Raw genomic sequence first — 21,452 nt, forward strand, 5'->3', positions numbered from 1 at the left:
TTGTGAACTGTTTACAAGCCTACAATTCTGTGAGGAATGCAAAGTTTATTTGATGAAAATCAGTTCTGAAATGGCTGAGATATATCCAAAAACTCAGTGAAATAAAGCAATCCCGATAAAAGGCGGGTCCTACCTTTTACTGGGATAGTTTTGTTCTGGATATATTTCAACCATTTCAAAGCCAATTTTCTTCAAATAAACCTTGAATTCCTCTTAGAATTATATGCTCTTTCATACTTTATTAGAGGTTTCTCATTACCATATCTATTAAAAAAAAAAAAAAATCACTATCAAAAAATGATGGAAACTTCAAACCAGCATCTCAACTAAAACTGTACCATCCCTTTGAGCTTACCAGCCTGACATGGCCTTCATCAGGATCTACCAAGAGAGCACATTACAATAATCGTCTAGATGACATAATGTGCCATGATGGAAAACAACAGTGCAATATCATAAAGTATGATAATAACACATATCTTCTGAATTGCATTTAACTCTATCAGTTGTCTTAACACAAAACTACAATATAACATTATCTTATAATAATCAATGAAATTTGTTGTGTAAAACCAATAAATAGAAAATAGGTTCAATTCCTGTATCATACTTTTGAAAAGAATAATATACATGTACCTGGTACTTTGCCATTATTTTACATGAAATAGGTAAAATGGCAACAGTCACATATTACATGTATATACATACACAAACACATTCACGTATACAGCTGTATGGGTTTACATACATGTACTGTAAAAGTGGATATTTTCGCGCCACCAATTTTTCGCGCTTGGCCGTGTAAGAAGAGTTTCATGTGTTTTTAAATCCGCAGAATCAAGACATCATGCACAGGAACATATGACAAGCAAGAATATTTGCATGCTTTTATTTTCGCGCTAGTTTCTGGTTGCGCGAAATGCGCGAAAATTTCAACACTGCAAAAATTTCCACTTTTACATTACTGAAAACATAACCAATACACTTTATATGATATGTCATGTTTAAAATGATAGCAAAGTTATTATTCTATCAAAATTATACTGTAAAACATGATATATTTGCGGCATGAAATTTTCGCGAATTGCCACTGGCGTTCAATGCATGTAGTGTAGACAAAAACTTTCGCGTGCATTTTAATTTCGTGAATTTTGGCGCTCGCGAAATTCGCGAAATTAAAATGCACGCAAAAATGCCTCGTTTTACAGTAATTATTTCAATAATAATATAACACTGAAACTTTGACACCAGTGAGCATGATGATTCTGTATCACATTATTTACACATCGTCACTTGATTTGTGTGACATTTATCGAGCGCAAGAGTTTGACATCTCACACAATTTACCCCATGGAGCAAACAGCGCAATGCTTTTAAACTTACCAGAATGTAACTCTTGATCACGTGTAATACAACCAAACAATCATTCCACTCAACTATCGATAAATATAAACCTAACCGCCATTTAACCACATTTGTGAGTCATCGAGAATGAAGGTTACTTAATTGGAAATGCTTGTTTGTGCTCGCATTCAATTCATTTGTCTGGGATCATGACCCAATAAAACAAAAACAAAAAAAACAATAAAAACAATGCAGAAGCAAGGCCAGTCTTTCAGCTTCCTTGCTTCGAGGATACGGTATAAATTCAAAAACTTCAACAAAAAGGTAAACAAAAAAGACTGAACTTTGTCACGAGATCAGAAATTCATGTACAGGTAAATCTGTTGAGGTGTATAAAAGCAGTTTTAAAAGGTGATACGATATTTGCGCCTCAAACAATTGCTTCAGTGTTATTTTCTGCAGGGACTTAGGGTTAGGGTTGTGATAAAATTTTCGGGCAAACATTTGTTACTATTGTTCAAAAACACTTGCTTGAATTTGATTTTCACGCATTGACCTGGGCAATCGGGCAAGTGCTTATGTATCACCCTGTGTGGGTCTACCCCAGTTGTGCTGAGCATTTTTTTACACATTGGATGGCCATGCATTTCTTTTCTGTGCTTGACATAAAACGATACATATAATGTACATTCTTTTGTCATGATGTAGGAATTCCAACTCAGAAAAAAAAATAACAAGAAAAAACAAAGTCTTCCGATGTTTAAAAACGGTTCCATGATATTTGCTCCTTTATCAACAATTGCTCACCTGAACTATCTGCACACTATTTAGGCCAAACATACATTTTAGTATTTCTACAGATGCTTGCCAAACACACACACACACAAAAAAAAAAAAACCATTGCAGAAACAACACATTAAATATTATGAAACATTGTGGTCCTAATAAAACATTAAACATCAATTTGAAGGAGGTTCAGGCTGGCATTCTACAGACACTTTAAGTTTATATACCAAACTAGAAAGGCACTCGTAAAGCGCAGATCGCTATGTCCACCAAGCAGCTCACTTCCAGCCATAATATACACATGCTGAAAATAGCCTACTTTCCCAACACAGAAGCCTTTTTGTAATGTCATCAACTTCCAGCTACACGTATGCGGCACCTCACCTGAGCAACGCACTCATATGCTTCAGAGCATGTATCATGCAAAACTCAAATATGCACAGCTTGAACTCCTTTTAAGTTCACTGACCCCATCCGCCAAAAATCCTTTGAAAATCCATAAGAATTCCTGGATCACTTCCGTGTGTCATCATCAACTTTGCCTGCAAGTTTCATTCCAAACCGTTCTCAACTTTTTGAGTTATTTTGCAAACAATCAAACCAACACCAGTGAAAACATAACCTCCTCCTTCCTTAACGGATGTAGTAAATGGGATATCACTACATTTCAATGACTGGGGCAGGTCAATCTTATACATAGCCATGGGAGAATAAAAAGTAGCAGATACTGTTGAGCTTTGAGCTTAAACAATTTTTCCATGAAATCAAGAACTACCATTCCCCGAGGATGTTTCATCCGTATTTGCATTTCTCATAGTCCCTCGGATATGACATTAAATGGAGGTCCCGTGATTGTGTTAGCCACAACACTTCATTCATTCACTGCAAAGAGCAGGGTGCCAACCAGCCCAATACTCAGCAGAGGGTATCAACCAGACACACTGTGCCATGTGCTTGAATGAATAGCAACAAAACCACATCCTCCACAAAAACAAACACACAAACAGACAAACACGCCTCATATCCAGCAGCACCACTACCATACATGTAGTAGAAAAAGTCTCCATAACATGTTTTTCTTCCACAGATCAATGGCACAAAGACCATTGTTATATATGACATAGTACAATAGTTTTGACAGTCACATTGTTTGCTCTCCCCAGGGCACAAATGCAGGCCGTACACTAGAGACAACAATAACAGCCCTGGCCTTGTTTGCACTCACCATATCATCAAATATTGCTGTTCAAAGTTATCAATCTCACATCTTCAAATTGGTACATACCTGTAGCTTGCAATACCATATTAATAGTGGAAATCCAAAGTGCATAATTTACGAGGCAGTGTCCTCACTCAAGGTGAAGATTTCTCCTTTATCACATTTACAGCCAGCTGTTCTACCAAATACTCCTGAAGTATTTTTATGCATATTTTTTAGTCACAACCCCCCTTCCCCCCCCCCCCCACACACACACACATTTTTGATTTTTTTTTTTTTTTTTTTTTTTGCCAAATAGTAAGATTGTACACCTGAATAAAGTTTTTATGTCACCCTGGACCAACTTATGAATGAACTTTCGACAAATTCAACCACTTTGAAGTACAAGATCTGCTGCCACCAGACTATGCGCATCTCAACGAGTACATGCAGGTACCGGTATCTGGAAAATGATGATTACATAATCAATGCAGGTATCTGGAAAATGATGATTAAATAATCATGCATCATCACTGACAAAGGAACTGTTTCCCTAAAATTCCGGTCTTAAATAGCTTATGCACCTTTTCAGATAAATGTCTTTGAATAAATGCCAACGATGAGTTTTCTCAGCAAAGGTCAGAACATGGCTGATTTTGTGTCATTTGCTTGGAAATCAGACTCGCTCAATATTGCCCACACATACCACCTTGCCTAAAAACCTACTGAAACATGCATATCCGCTTCCCTATACTGCCTTTCTTTTACTCTGAAGAAATGTGCGGAAAAGATGGAAAATGAGATTACATACAAGTCATTTATAATCAATGAGCCAAAAGTTAGCTTTCTGTCTAAAAGCATCAGCATTTCGCTAATGAAAATATCTGACCAGTGATACACTGATACATTACGCTGCACATACGTTTTCCTTGAGTTAAGACATATTATCTTAGTTTATGGAGTTTCCAAAGCTGTGCTGTGTTTTGCTCTGGCTTGCTGGCAGCGCAAATCACATGATCAAAGCAAAATGAATGTCCAACTATGTTTTTGTGACACTTTCCATATAGAAAGACTGAGAGGCATGCATTTATTAACAAAATGATGAATGTCCATGTGTAGCAGGTCCATGTTTTCACTATCAAGGAACCCTTCACAGTGACATGTTTAAGGGATCATACAGTGTACAATTTTGGTTGAGACCTAATTACAGGTTTCTAACATTTTTTGCTGAAATAATGTGAATCCTCTTATGAATATGAAAGAGCATGTAATTCTATGAGGAACTCAACAATTATTTGATGAAAATTGGTTTTGAGATGGCCGAGATATCCAAAAAAGGACCATTTTAATAAAGGGTGGGAAACACACTTTATCACTTTGTTTTACTATGTTTTTGGATGTTTCAGTCATTCCAAACCCAATTTTCATCAAATAAACTTCAAATTCCTTTTAAAATCATGCTCTGTACTACATAATAAGTGTTGTGCAATTGTGTGCAATTGCCAAGATTCGCGAAATCAAAATGCACGCGAAAGTTCTTGTCCACACTATATGCAACACTATATATCATGCAATGCCAGTGGCAGTTCGCAAAAATTTCATGCCACAAAAAAAGCTGTCGGATCCAATTCGTGAAAAATTTCATACCGCGAATGTATCATGTTTTACAGTATATCGTCTCCAAATGTCTCCAAACAAGAGGACAATTTCTTTGCCCGAAAGTCCCACAGACATCACCACGGCATCTCCCTGACATCATCTCAGTCACTGAGACGCTTCTGCTACATCTCTGGTGGGTTTGCCAATGGACACAAGGTCACAGAGACATCTTGGAGATCCCGCAGACAAAATTAACCTCAAACACGATCAATATATAAATGTGGCATGAAATTTTTTTTGCACTGCCGCTGACATTCAATGCACACAGTTACAATGTAAGTAAGAACTTTCATGTGCATTCTTAATCTTGGCTCTTGTGAAATTTGTGGAATTACAATGCACGCAAGCATTCTTTACTTCACAGTACTCATACATGTACATCTACGACTTGGCCGTGACACGACAGATGCATAGCCACGTGCTCTTAGCTAGCACACGTTATGAGTGCAAAGCACAACATCCAGATATCCAAATCTGGAGATCTTATGTATACAAATGCTTTCTAGTGATATATCTACTTAAGCCTAATTTACTTTACAGCTTTAGAGATGTATTTGGGCAAGATAACTTAAGTTAAATTAAGACGATTAAAGACATACACCTGATGAAGGTCACACACAGTGGTAGTGGGAAAATTAAACGAGTGGAAGGTCTTGAAAGAAAAAAGGACGCAAAGCGGAAAGAGTCGGCATCTCTGCTATATCCATTAGACTACTTTTGTAAACACAGTCCTAACTATGCAAACAATCTCTTGGTTTTTTTTGTTTCTTTTATGTTTTTCATTTGTATCAGTTCATATTGGCCATTGTATTCAAGATGAAAGTCTGTATTCCTGTATAAGTGAGTATCGTAGTTAAACTATGCAGAATGAATTAGGATATGATTTGGCAACTATTTTGCTAAAAAAAAACCCCTGAATTTACCGCCTTTCCTCCCTGACATGATCTTCATTGCGTTATTGCTAATATTATATGCTTTGGTGTTTTTTATGCCTCCGCCACGAAGTGGTGCAGGAGGCATTGTGTTTTCGGGTTGTCTGTCCGTCTGTACGTATGTCCGTCCGTCCACATTCGTTTGCGCGATAACTTGAGTAATAATATTGACTGGAATTTTACCAAACTTGGTCCAAGTATAAAGTATGACGGGCCAATTACTTGATCAGATTTTGGGTGAAATCAGCTAAAGGCCAAAGGTCAAGGTCAAATCATGAAATTGTATTTGTTTACATGATAACTCAAGACTGGATCAAGCAAATATCACCAAATTTTGTCCGAGGATGATGTATGATGGGACAATTACTTGATTAGTTTATGAGTGAAATCTGGCAGTGGTCAAAGGTCAAAGATCAAGGTCAAATCCTAAAATTTACCTGTTTACGTGATGACTCAAAACTGGATGAAGCAACTTTTACCAAACTTGGTCCAAGGATGACATATGATGGGGCAATTAGTTGAGTAGTTTTTAGTGAAATTGGCTAGAGGTCAAAGGTCAAAAAGGTCAAGGTCAAATGTTAAAAATGTTGCTACAGCGTACTTCCCCACATCTATGGAATGCCCAAAGGTATTTTCTTGAAACTTAGTGTAGACATGTAGGTCCTACTACTGCATAAAGATTCTCCAGAGAGAGTTTCATGTCACAAGGCCAAATGTCAAAAGGTCAAAGGTCAGGTGAAAATGTTACAATTTCACTTTTCTCACAAATGGTTCAATGTATCTTCATGGAATTTGGTAAATACACATGTACTGACTAGCAGGGATTATCTAGGGAATTTAGGGGTCATGGGTCAATAGTCAGGGGGTCAAAGGTCAAGATAAACTCCTCAAAATTTTACTATTTCCCTCATATACTACTATATGCAATGCTTGCAGGATTATTTTTAAAACTTTATGTATTTACTAATGGAGATTCTCTGGGAAATTTCCTGCCAGAAGGCCAAGGGTCAAAGGTTAAGGGTCAAAGGCCAGGCTTAAAGGGGCTGTACAGTACTCGTTGAGGTGGGGATTCATGTTTTTTACATTCCTAAGTGAGATAATAAAAAATCTCTTATGAAATATGAAAGAGCATGTAATTTTAAGAAGGATTCAATGTTTATTTGATGAAAATTGGTTTTCAAGTGGCTGAGATATCAAAAAAAGTGATAATAATAAAAGGCGACAGGCCACAACTTTATTAGGATCTCTTTGTTTTACCTTGTTTTTGGATATCTCTGCCACTTCAAAACCAATTTTTATCAAATAAACTTTTGATACCCCTTAGAATTGCATGCTCTTTGACATCTCATAGAGTGGTTTCTGAATATCTCGCAAAACGTTAAAAGCTAAATCCTCACCTTGACCAGAACTGTGCACACCCTTTAAATGCAAAAAATATATATACATGTATTTTCTATACTGTAATTACACTCTTTCTTCATACCTTGAAAATTACTCAATGCATTAAACTTATAAAAGGGACGGTCAAAAGTCAAGTAAAAATCCTCAATTCCCCAAATACATGTACCTGCACACTTACTCTTAGACAATTATAGCAAACCTAGTTCAAGGAAAGTGAACATTCAAGACATTTCTGACAAACCTGTCGTATCAATATTTTGCCAGTTATGTGAAACTGACATCACACATACTATACACCTATTTGGAGAATCATGCATTTATGGCCGAGGCATCAGTCACCATAGTGACATTTCCAGTTTGGGGTTTGTTGTTTTTTCATGACCCCTCTTGTGGTCAGGGCAATCATTCCAGCCCCACCCCCCCCCCCCACCCCCACCCAAAAAAAAGGAGGTAAAAGATAAATAATCAAGATCAACTTGCCCCTTCAATTACAGGTAAGAACAAGCTTTCGCTTATAATCATGTAACATTTTTTGTGTGTGTTTCAAGAATATACAGATTGTACATGGAAAAATGAAAGAAAAGGTTAACAAAATAGAGAGTTCACTACTGGAAGGACAGAAGAGAAATTTGCATTATAAAGGAAAGCATGTGAGAAACAGATGTCTTTGAAAAGAAAAGAGGAAAGCATAGAGAAACATACAGATTGAAAACAGAAAAGCACTAGGTAGAATAATAGAATGAGAGTAGAATCAAAACTAGATGAAAGTGCACAAAGATGATTAGGAAGGAAAGACAGAATTATACAGGTTTAAAAGGAAATGAAGAAAAGGATTCATTAGAACAACTTGTAAGAAAAAGATATTGGAGATAGATAAACAGGAAAGACTCTTATACAATGTAGTTGGAAGGAACAAAAGGACAACCCACAAAGGAAACAAAGAATATGCATAAAGTAAAGTTAAATCGGAAATTGAGAGAGTTAGACAAGAGGAAAACCCCCAAAAATTATTGATAAGAAGGAAAGGGAAATTTAGGTATAGATTCTACCTGCAAATTAAAGAAGATAAGAATTAAGATAGAAAAGAAAGAGAAAGACAAAAGTGGCAGCACACACTCACGCACACGCTCGATTGTGAAACCACTTTCATGACTTTTTGAAGCTACAACCGCTAATGCAATTGCAAGACTTGGCCGAGGAAAAGAGAAAATCAAATTTTAGCTTCTCGACAACACTATACAAAAAAACTGTTGTGTTGCGACATTCAGACGAAACGATCAACCCTTTAGGTAGCATGCGCTGCGCTGAACGTGTTCGTACTGTGCTTGTGTATAGTTACAAGGCATCATTTCAAGCGATCAAGATTTTCCAATGATTTTCTGACACTTGTAAATACTAACAGTGTAACTTAATGTCTATTCGACTTTGGAGACTCAAATGCAAGTATTTTAGGTTAGTGAATATTTAAGGGTGAGTTTGTACATGTTTGGCGATCATTTGACGAACAGGTGTGAAAGTACTAGTACACTGGCGCCGCGCCGAACATGTTGTAAAAGAAAGCCCACCGCCGTGTGCTTTGTACTGTTGAACGCCACACGGTGCGTTGAGAGGTGGGCCGCGCGCAGTGGTGGGGCCTATTTCACGAGTATGCCGTGTTTTCTACAACTGAATTTAATTGATAACGTTGATAAAAGATAATGTATGCGATAACAACGGGAGAAGGTCGGTCATGACCATGCACGCCGCGCCGGTCACTGCAATTTTGTGCCCTTGCAGTAGCAGTGAAAGCAGTTGTAGGCCTACACCACCGAATGACTACCCGGCCGGCCGGTGGGCCGTGGGTGGGCCAGCAGGCGGCAAGCAAGCAAGCGGCTTTGTGTGTGCAAGACACTGCTGCAACGAACACTTTTGGCATGTGAAGAAGCGAACACGATCGGATACTGAGTCCGCATGCACATTCACAGTGCTGTAGAAGCGGTTTTAGCATACAGACAAAGCAAAACGTTTGAGCTTACCCATCCGACTATGAATGAAAACGTTGGAGTGGTCTGACTGTTTTTTTTCGTTATATTCCTCTGAGTTGTGGATGACCGAAGCAAGAAAATTGGCCTCGTAAGGTGGGTCACCTAACCCACGTGTGCAACAAGTTTTTAAAGTTTACAAACTCCAAAACTTCAAGGAGATTTTCGCACGGATCCTCGATTTCTACGTGTCGTGTGCACCGGCTTCTGGCGAAAAGATGGCGGGTCGTGTGAAAAGGTTCCGCACCGCCTGAAGTCACGTGACTTATATGCATAAATTAATTCACTAGATTCTAGAATTTACTAGCAGGCGGCTGTTCTGCGCATGACAGGAGTACAAATATGCGCGAAACAGATTGTCATTGCAAAATGAGTTAGCCCGCTATCTTCAGCAATCCCTGTACATCACAATGTGAACGGTACATGTACCCATGGACGTAGGTCCCATGATGTTCCATTGATTGCATGGTGAGCGTACGATACTAGTACCACCGGAGTGTTATGCACAGATAAAAACTTGTCATCAGACAAACGAGGTGTGAACAGGGCCTGATGTTGACAATCCACGTGACAATATAATGCACATGCAACTTTGCTTGGTTCGTTTCAGCCCCCTTTGAAGGATGCATGCATCTTTTGTATCCACCGACGAATGCAACAAATTATCAATAAAGGCCATGATTACTGCTGAGTCTGAAATATTGTCAACAGGCCAAATACTAATGATAATAATTGTAACAATAATAACAATCATGAATGATGATATGCTAGTAAAAGAAACTATGTGTATGGAATTAGAAAGACCAAATAAGATATACAGTGATGTATTAATGTTGCTGTATGCCACGGTGCGTGTAAGATGTCATCATCTTTTTATTTGTTTTTATTTTTATTATCGTTTTATTTGCTGATGATACCAACATATTTTATTCTCATTAAGATCTTAAGATTACAAACGATACTTTAAGTATTGAAATCAGTAAAGTATCAAATTGATTTAAGTCTAATAAACTTTCTTTGAATATAAAAAAGGACTCATTTATTTTAAACTTCATTTTCATAATGCAGATATGCTGATACATATTAACATTGATGACATCCCATTAGAAAAGAAAACAAATTCAAAATTTCTGGGGATTATATAGATGAAAGTTTGACTTAGAATGAGCACGTAGTTGCATCATGTTAAAACGTGTATTTCTAAAAATGTAGGGGTCATTTCCAGGCTGAAATTTTTTCTCCCTCGGTCAACTTTATTTTTAACTCTCCCATATATAAGTTATTGTAATATTGTATGGGGAACTTGCGGGTCTCCCAAAATAAATTTTATTTTCAAATTACAAAAGAAAGTTATACGTATCTGTACTGGATCACATTTCATGGCTCATACTGATTCTTTATTTCATGAACTTAAAACACTAAAGGTTTTTTATTTTGATATTATTCAAGTAGCAGTAATTATGTTCAAATATATTCATGATCAACTTCCATCATCGTTTAATAACATGTTTAGGTTTGATACTTCCGTCCATTCGTACCCTACTCGTATAAGTAGAAATTTCCATCTTTTGAATCCCAAATTATTAGTGACACATAAATCTATCAGACATTCGGGTCCAGACATTTGGAATAATCTCCCGGACAATATAAAATCTTGTTCAAGTATTTATTCTTTGAAAGCTTCACTAAAACGATATTTGATACAATCATATTCTCCCCATCTCATCAAGGCAACAAATATTTATGGTAAATGATTGCCTTTTTGTTTCAATCTCCATTTTCTTCTTCAACTGCATCTTGCACCCACACCTGCTACTGCACTGCACCCACCTGATCACTTTTCTCCAATTGAGTTGTGTCGTTGGATACTGTAGTCCTTGGAGGCCCCCATCCATTTTAAGCTAAATCGCTTACGATGGTGGTCTCCTGCATTCACATCGACGATTTCTGTCATTTACTGAAAAATACTGTATGTTCTATTTTATATTTTTGTATATGTACACTGCTCAATGCAATTACCTATGTGTATTCTATTTGTGTACTGTTATCGATTTATTTCACTATACACTTGCTATTCTTTGTATTTTTACTTTTGAAATTTGTATTCAAATTGTATCTGATTGAGTGCAGAAATAAATCAAATCGAAATAAAAAAAATCAAAATCAAAAAGATACTTTAAAAAATCGCTGTTTTATACTATTCCGTAAGTAAAGTATTTCATTTTATGATCCTTAGTGCTTTAGACAACTTACTTTTCGTGGAATTTGCACCCCGTAATATCGCGTAAGACAATATTTACTGATGTGTTCAAAACGAAGTATTATAACCTCATAAAAACGATGTATAACCTCATGTCATGCGCTCTCAAATTGTTTTTTTTTTTTCCTGGGGGAGGGAAATAGGCTTAACAATAAAAACTTGTCATTTTTTATATGAAAATATGCCATTTTCATTTATTTTGAATTCATTTTTCTCCGTCACAACATAATTAAACATAATATGCACAGTGTACATTAAAGTAAAGAATTTCAACTTAAGTAATCAATAAAAATGGATGAACATTATACTTTTCTGGGATCATGCAAGTAAGCATGACAGTGTCATCACAGGATGAGGACGGGAAACCAACAGAAGAGTTAATTTGTAGATTGTAGGCCCCCACTAAATTTACGATGTTCAGTAATTCTGTGGAAAATTTACCGAGAAATATTTTCCTGGAAGACACAATCATAAAAGAACTCTCTTCCATCAAATTTCTAGATTATAGGCTTGATTCTGGACGACAAACTCACTTGGGATTTACATATTGATTCTGCATATATTATATTTCAAGGAATATAGGTGTTGTAAACAAAGTTAAAATCTATCTTCCAAAAATGTACTTTTTTTTTCTCTGCCTCTCTTTCTTGCGCCATGAGCATCTTTTCATGATGGATACCGGCGCATTACAAGTGTTCATATTATTATTATTATTATTATTATTATTATTATTATTATTATTATTATTATTATTATGTTATACTCGATACCCTGATACTATACCTTACTTAAATTATGGGATGCTCGCATGGGGAAACACTTTTTCTACTTATATAACAAGAATGTTATTATTACAGAAAGAGCTCTTCGTATCATTTGCAACAAATCGTGGAGAATTCATAGGCCCTACTACTTATTCATTTCACGAAAATAATATTTTGAAAATATATGATTTATATAAATCGTTTGCAATTAGGACAATTCATGTATAAACTCACCAACCATCCTCTCCAGTCTGGAACTCAATGCCATGCTATTAAAAACGAAACTGTTCATGCATATCCAACCCGTCAATCCCATGAATATCCCATGAATATCATTTGCCTTTGACAAAGGATGGTTTTGCAAAATCTTTGTTCTCCTGATCTGAACCAAAATTCTGGAATTCTCTTGATGATAGTATAAAAGAAGCCTTAGGTTTTAATACTTTTTCCTTAAAGTTAAAGAATCATTTAAAAACTTCCTTATGCAATTACAGTAAGTTACTCTTTTTTGTTGTACTTTTGATTTTCAGAATTATTTGTTGCTCCAGTTTAATTCTACTGCGCTTTGATACCTCAGCGAGCCCAAGCTTCTGCCTATGTGCCTCTAGTCCCTGGTTATGACCCATCATTAATTTTGCTTCTCCTTCCCCCCGTTCTTGTCCACCTCGGACTCACTATATATCTTCCTCACTATATACCCTCTTCACTAATCTTTCTATATCTATTTCTCTTTTCTTCCCTTACAAGAGAGCCGCCTCGTGATTGTCAATGTGCGTCCTTGTGTGCACATGTATGTGTTTACTGTCTGTCTTTTTTCTCTCTCCGAGCCATTTTTTTAATTTGATTTTTTTTTCCTTTTTTAATGAGGGGACTGCATACAGGCTCTACCTTTTAGCAGTCCCCTCCATTTCCAGCGGTTTTGTTTCTGCCTTTACCATAATGATATACCATTTATTTGTATCTCTGTTAACAATTTACGTGTGTCTTTTTATACCTGTTATTATGTTCATCACATTGTTGTACCGATTTCGTGACATTATCTGTATATGCGAACATTTCATTGTATTCCTAATTATGTTGTCTGTTAGAAATGAGATGAATCAACTTGAACTTGAACTTGAACACAATGTACTTACGAAAAAAAAGAAGACGATATTCTTGGTCACTAAAACACATGATTCATATTGCTTGAACAATTGACCAGATTAAACAGTTCGTATTCATTCATAGGGCTTTTCAATATACACTAAATGAAAGGCAAATATATCAAGCGAGCACAAACAAGCAAGATATGAGACAAGTGCATGAACTAAGACATGCCGAAAGAACACAGTTCCATGAGAGTCTGAAAAATTTTAAGATTCTGCTGCTTTGTCATGTTTGCCTGATTGTCATTCAAATCTGTGTTGCTTTATTTTCTGTGTTCCTGACATTCTAATTGGAATAGATCTGAAATGATAATTAATCTGTTCGTAAACATTCTGACAAGCAATATATTACATGGCAAATATCGAGAGGGGAAATGTACATGCTCTAAAGGAGGCGAATGAGTCCCAAATAGATACATGGATTGTAGATTGAAAGAATGCAAAATATTTGTAATTCACATACTCTGTGTCTATTTTTATCAATGGGGTTGCTTCTTTACTTATAAAACAAATTTTTTTTTCTGTTAATCGATCTTAAAGAGACTTTTCTCCATGGGAAGTCTTGGAGTTCTTTTATAACTACTTTACTTCGCTGATGTTTCTATAAAAATAACAGTGAGTTATATCAATCTTCCTCAAACTTCACTGATGTTTCTATAGAAACAATTAGTGAAGTTTGAGGAAAATCAGACAATCCATTCAGATGTTATGAATTTTTCATTGTTTCAGTGTATGAGATGAGAAAAGCATAAAGTTGAGAACTCCAAGACTCCCGTGGATAACCCAATCTGTTTTAAGATCGATTAACAGAGAAAAAAAATATTTCACCAGTGAGGCAACCCCACTGATAAAAATAGACAAAAGATATGTGATTTATAAAAACACGCTTACTACACGTACTAATTTATTGCGTTTACAGAAGAGAAAATTTTATGTTAACCAGATAATCAAAAATAAAAATATTAAGAATATTTGGAAAACAATTTTTAAAATGTTACGATTACATGTAATGATGTGTCTATAGTATCTCAGAAGTACGACGGGGTAACACCTCAAGCAATGTACCCGCTTGCATGGCTGATTTTTGTTTTGTTTTGGTTTGGTTTTTTTGGGGGGGGGGGTTTGTGTGTGTGTGTGTTTTTTTTTTTTTGCATTGATTGGGAAAATTTATCACAAAATATCCTTTTATCTTGTAAACTGTTTTATGATTTTTGTTTAGATATAAAACCTAATCCCAAAGCTATATATTTGGACTCCACATATAAAAATTAAAGATTGTTTATGATTTGAAAGAAGGGGAAAGCCCAGATTGTGATGCAATGGGGAATCGATAATTATTCGTTGAAAAATATAATTCCCCATAATAGATCTCTTATATAGTACGCATTTAATTTACCGCTTATGGTATGACTGGACTTGTACCAAATAAAATGAAGACTGCAAAAGTTATTCCTATATATACATAAGAAAGGGGAGAAGAATGATGTCAATAATTACAAACCATTATCGTTACTAACTTCAATTTCCAAATTTTTTGAAAAAAAAATTGTATTCAAATATTTTTTTATTCTCACCCTGACCTTAATACTTTGACTAGTATAAACAGTCAATCATAAATTAAAGAATGTCGCACAATGGATTTATGCAAATAAATTGTAACTGAATATTGAAAAGGCAAAATGTGTTTTTCAGTAGTTCCTTATTAGATAGCCTTCGAAGTAATGTTGTATATGACACTACTCCCCTAAGTCTTGACTATCATTTTTTTAGGTGTTTGTGTTGATAACAAGCTTTCATGGAATGACACATCAATAATATTTGAAATGTAATATCACGTAATATAGGTATAATGAATAAGTTGAAATAATCATATCTCCCTTCATCAGCTCTAATGATGCTTTACTCAAATTTTGCATTCTATGCCATTTTTAAATTATGGAATTTTTGCTTGGGGAATAAATATTTGACATTGTTAGACACACTTTTTCTTTTGCAAAAGATGGCGCTCGGAATCGTTTTTAACCTTCATATCCGAGAACATACTAATAATTTGATTTTGTTATCTGAACATAAAATCCTGAAAATAGAAGATTTGTGTTTATTTTGACTTGGTCAATCTATGTTTAATTACAACTGTAATCACCTACCCAAAATAGTCCACTCTTTATTTTTTCGTAACAGCCACGTATACATAACTATCCCACGAGACAATCCAATAAATTCCATCTTCCATTAATGAGAACATCATACACCTAAAATGAATTTGTTTTGTTATACTGGACTCGCATTTTGGAATAGCTTAGATGACAATCTTAAAGAATCTGTTAAGTTAATCACATTCAAATATGGTCTGTGCTCTGAAAGAAAAAAATGCTTTACACATATACCATTAATTGTGTTGATGAAATATCCTCCATATTTTTACTTGTCCTTGAGATTTTGTAGCGTGTCCACAGACCTCTTCCATTAAGTCCTTTCCTCTTCCTTTTCTTTCTCCATTCTTCCCTGCTCCTCTTTCCTCGTTCTTCGTTGTCCAGTATTTTTTCTTTTTTTTTCTTCATTTCTGTTATTTCTGTTATTGTTGTTGTTGTTTTGTTTATTATTATTATTATTATTATTATTATTATTATTATTATTATTATTATTCCCCTTCTTCTTCTTACTGTCCAACACCCTTAAGTAGGGGCAAACCGGACAGGGGTGCGCTGGTGTTTATTGTAGCGCGGAGAGGGAAGTTTAGAAACTAGTTACTTTGCTTTTGAATATATGATGGAGAATTGCTGCTTTGAAGGAGTCCTTGTTTGTGAGGCCGGCGACTGTAAGTGGGACTGCGTTCCAATCTGTGATAATTCTTGGAATGAATGAGTACTTTTAAAAGTTTCTGTTTTTGGCGATTGGGATATAACTTGTAGATGATGACTTCCGGAGAACCTTTAAGACCGGACGCAGGGATTTCCTGCATGGTATTCAATTCAATTTTTCAATTTAAAGTTTATTTCATTTTTCGACAAAACGTATAAGTCACACTTCTTTTGTCAACAGAGAACAAGGTAAACAAAACATTATGTATCAAAAGAATTTTCCTGGTATCCACGGCCAAATGGTGTCTGTATCATTATATTCTTATAATATGTATGTATATTCTATAAAAAAATAATTGTAAGTATTTCTTGTAAATATTAGCATCATATATATCAATGATTACATGTACAATGACATAGATGAATTTCATATGAATATATCGGTATATTGGTGTTGCTGTTGTTTTCATTCCACGTCCTATACAAGCTTGTCTTTTTTAGTGAAACACTTTTTTCCGTCGTTATGATTACTTACTTATTGAAATTCAAAGATGTGATGCACACTTTGGGGGAAAGATTATGCAAACTTTCGATCAAAACAGTATAAGATGATTGATAATTATACGTTGGCTATCAATTCTTTAAAAAAATGAAACCAAAGGCAACTAAATTCTGATAATTGTTTCCTGACTTTTCAGTTTCCTGTTGAAATTCGTTGAAAATGAAATTTGTTGAAGGTACATGAAGTTTTTACGAATTCTCAGTTTGGTTTTCGTGAGAAACATAGTACTACGCATGCTCTTTTACATTTCGTTGATAATAGAGTTGCTCATGCAGTATTGATAATCACTCTCATTTAGTTAGTATTTTCTTGGACTTCTCCAAGGTCTTCGACACCATCAATCATGACATTTTACCTTATAAGTTATCGCGTTATGGAATTAGTGGGAAGGCCTTGGAGTGGTTCAAGAGTTATTTAGTTGATAGAAAACAATTTGTCACAATAAAGATAATGATTCAGTTATGACAGAAATTAAATGTGGCGTCCCACAGGGAAGTCTTTTAGGGCCGTTATTGTTCATTATTTATATAAATGATTTTGTCGCATATCTGATAACCTCTCTTTTATTCAGTTTGCAGATGATACAAATGTATTTTTGCCCATAACGATATTGATTTTCTATTTCACACAATCAATATTGAATTGAATAAAGTGACAAACTGGGTCAGAGCTATTAAGTTATCACTCAATGCTCGGAAAACGAAATATATGATTTTTAGTAATACTGTTGATAGTTTAAACACAATTATAGTTCTAGATGATTGTCATCTACAAAGAGTATCAAATATTAAATCCTTGGGGGTCATTGTAGATGACAAACTTTCCTGGAAATCACATGTTGATAATGTTTGTAACATAATATCGCGTAATATAGGCGTTATGAATAGATTGAAATTTCATATTCCACAAAAATCATTACTTATGTTGTATTCGTCGTTATTGCCTCAGTTTAATTATGGAGTTTTAGTTTGGGCCAAAAAATTTACTTCAAAGAGATTCCCTCTTGCAAAAGAAAGCTCTCCGCGTTATCTGTCATTCCCCTGTGCGTTTTCATACAAATATGTTGTTTGCCTCTAACAAGCTCTTAAAGATTAAAGATCTGTTTTTATACAATTTAGGGCAATTTATGTACAAGTACATGTATAGCAACAATATGCTTCCGTCTATTTTTTATTCTATGTCCCTAAAAAATCACTCATTTCATGAATATTCCACTAGGCTTTCCAATGAATTTCATTTATCCGTTTACGAACGATCCTTGCTAAAACACTCTTATTTATGCAGGCCCAAATTATTGGAATTCTTTGAATCATGATAAAAAAATCCCCATCCATAATGTTCTTTCAAGAGGAGACTGAAGTCCTCTCTATTGCGATAGTATGACTCTACAGTATACATGTATATATACTGAACTAGCCACTTGGCATTCTCTCTCACATACTGACTTACTCACTTTTTCTCCTCTGTGAAGAATTAATTGTAATTATATGGATATTTGTTGTCATCTATGCTATTGCCCAAAACGTCTCGAGTTGAATTTCGGTCTGTTACTCCTGTTCATATATACGACCCTCTATTTCCTTGTCTTTCTTTTTGTCAGGCGTTACAATATTACTTTTTTTTCTTTACAACTATCATCTGTTTTTCTTGACATGCTTCTGCTAAAGATCGCTGTCTCCGTTGTGCGTTTGTTTACTATTTTGTCTTCTGTTTGTTAGTCTTGTCCATTCCGTTTTGTCCCGTACAACTTTTTCTTCAGTATAGCTGTTTTGTTGTCTAGTCTTGTTTCGTGTTTGTTCGCGTCTATACGAAAGTAAGACAGTGTATTACAGTGTATTATTCATCTGTGAATCTAATTTTCAGTGCGCTTCCAGACTTCTTCCTCTTCTTCTTCTTCTCTTTTTTCTTTTTTTTTTTTGTATTTACAATGGTTCAATTAATCTTCCCATCGATGTCCTTTTCCAGAGGGGCCCACATTCTACAAGTTCTGTCTTTTTAGTGGGTCTCTCTATTTTTCGCACCACTTTAAGCAAAGTTATACATGTACTTCATTTCAACCACTTCTGTTTCTTTTTTACTACAATGTATAATAATATAAGATCCTCGATTATTGTACAATCTTTTCATTACACAATGTTCTGTTTACCTTATTCTCTGTTATCAAAGGAAGTAGCTGAAACATATATGTTTTGTCGAAAAATGAAATACATTTTGAATTGAATTGAATTGAATTGACATATTAAAAAAAAAAATGTATCATCTATGTTAAGTGTAGCGACCGAACGGGCTTAAAGGGGTATTTCTCTCTCAAGGGAGCGTTTGCATTTTTACAATTGTTTTTCAACAATTTGGTGCAAAGTTTGGGTGAAATATTTAGAAAAATTATCAATCAAAAGAGCAAGGAGAAACGATGGTTATTTATTTGAGTTGCAAAGAATTTTTTTTTTCATTCTTGCTTTATTATTATCATTATATTGTGGTTTTTTTTCAAACCGAACCCAGGATCCAACGATTAACTGTGTAAAGGTCCCTTTAAATTCACACCGCAGTCACTGTGTGCCCGGACAAAAGCAGATATTCCAGAGATTAACAGAAAATTTTAGAAGGAGTCTCTGTACTTTCACCTGCCAAGTTTTGACAATTGCTGTTTCATTTGATTTGAGTTAATTTGATTTGATTTGATTTATTCTTTGTATGGCATGCTTTACAATCACATCTTTCATACATATAGATATATAATTATGTATATACTTATGTACTAGATGTTACCAAAAATATTCCACTTTTGATCCTTGATAGTTCAGAAACTATATATCAGATAAAACTTGCATTGATTGTGCTCTGTTTTCAACCCTCAGTACAAAATTAACTTTGCACAGGGGGTCATTGGTATATGCTGTGGCAGTGTGCGGTTCACACTCAGACGATGGTCCTAGACAATAGCTATAGGGTTTTAATGCTTTGTTATTAACTCATGAGGAATTTCACTATGACTAGCTGTTTATATACCTTGAAATGTGGTGTATACAACCACATTGAAACATGTGCTTTACTTTTTTCATGTTCAAGCATTAAAATTTTTACCCTTTACCATGAATTCACACTAGCAGTGTCCAGGGCAATCCATTATTAATAATTATCAAAGCATTCATGTGCCTTGGAGCAAGAGACCAGAAGCCTTGTCAGGAAAGCCCTGAACAGGTGCTGGTATTCATGTCATTGTATAAGCGCACACTTTACACATCATTTGTCATTGGTTCCAATATGAAGTTTAAGTTATGTACAGAAGGCTAAAATTAGACCAAAATCTGGAATCTAACTTCAAGTTTAATGCTTTTTCAAATCGTCTCCAAATGAATTGTACGCTATTCAACTCTTACTCAGACACCGATATCTGACATAATAGTTTTCGAACTATTATATGCATAGGAATATATGAATATAGATACATAAATCATATATACAATATATATATATATATATATATATATATATATATATATATATATATGTATATATATATATATATATATATATATATATATATATATATATATTACTTATTTATTTACTTATCTCTATCATCACTGTATACACATTTTCCATGCAGAACGACTGTCTGGCAACCGTTAATGTGGACTACCTTATTATACCATACAATTACAAAACGGAGGGGTCCAACGTGCATGACGTTCGTGGAATTAAGGATTTAGGAAGAGAGAGAGAGAGAGAGAGATATCAAGTAGATTAAGGCGAGAGAGAGAAAAAATGTGGAAAGGGATGATAGAAACCTTCCGATGCTAATCTTGTCAGATCGACTCGCCACACATTTTACATGTATGCATACATATATACTTTCATGGCACACAGGGCTGTTGATATATTTAATGACGTCATTAGATTCAATAATGTCAATTCAATTCCGCGAAGAAATATTGATTAATATACGACAAAATTCCTCTTTTAAAATGCACGTTATAAGGCGTAACTCCTCCCCCCCTCCCCTCCAATTTGTTGGAATGTGTTAAAACGTCTGATTATGACGATGAGGTACTTTAAAAGAAAAACGCAAGTATTAAAAAAATAAGCAAGGATCATTGATTAGTTTTTGATCAATGACGTTATATTATGTTAAGTTGCATTATAAAGTGTGATGTTGAATTGACGTCGCTTGATTTGTCATTGAAATTAATTTGTCAGACTTACAATCCGTTACGGAGGGCTTTTAAGAGAGCTGCATGCACAAAGTCAAAGCGGGGAAAAGCGCCAAAAGTAATTGATGTACAATTAATAATATACTTGACGCCATTGCAACTGAAATAACAGACAAAGTATTGTGCAAACAAATTACAATATTCAATCCGTTTTAAACAGAACAAAACGGGTCAACTTCAAAACGCTTCGGAGCTCGGGGAATGCACCTATCTGCAAAAGATCAAAATAAATGAGGGCATAGAGATTGCGAAACATGTTTTCAATCACCAAACCAACCGACGAACCAAGGGCAGTTCAGTGCAAAATTAGTGCAATTATTCATCGAGTATTATCTCCAAACCATAAAGTGAGACATTTTCA

The 21,452-nt window shown here is 35.0% G+C and overlaps 1 protein-coding gene across 1 annotated transcript in view; it reads right to left on the reverse strand.

Moving 5' to 3' along the window:
* LOC139713762 (metal cation symporter ZIP14-like) overlaps window positions 1-9,534 on the reverse strand; it is a 67,585-nt gene extending 58,051 nt beyond the window's left edge. The window contains exon 1 of the mRNA XM_071625464.1: window positions 9,337-9,534. Within this exon, the coding sequence (XP_071481565.1) occupies window positions 9,337-9,340 (4 nt within the window). The 5' untranslated portion in view covers window positions 9,341-9,534. The remainder of the gene's footprint in view (window positions 1-9,336) is intronic.
* Window positions 9,535-21,452: the final 11,918 nt, after the last annotated feature.

Source organism: Diadema antillarum, unplaced genomic scaffold (genome assembly GCF_040938485.1).
Source record: "Diadema antillarum isolate AM-2024a unplaced genomic scaffold, OU_Dant_1.0 seq00002054_RagTag, whole genome shotgun sequence".
Taxonomy (NCBI): Eukaryota; Metazoa; Echinodermata; class Echinoidea; order Diadematoida; family Diadematidae; genus Diadema; species Diadema antillarum.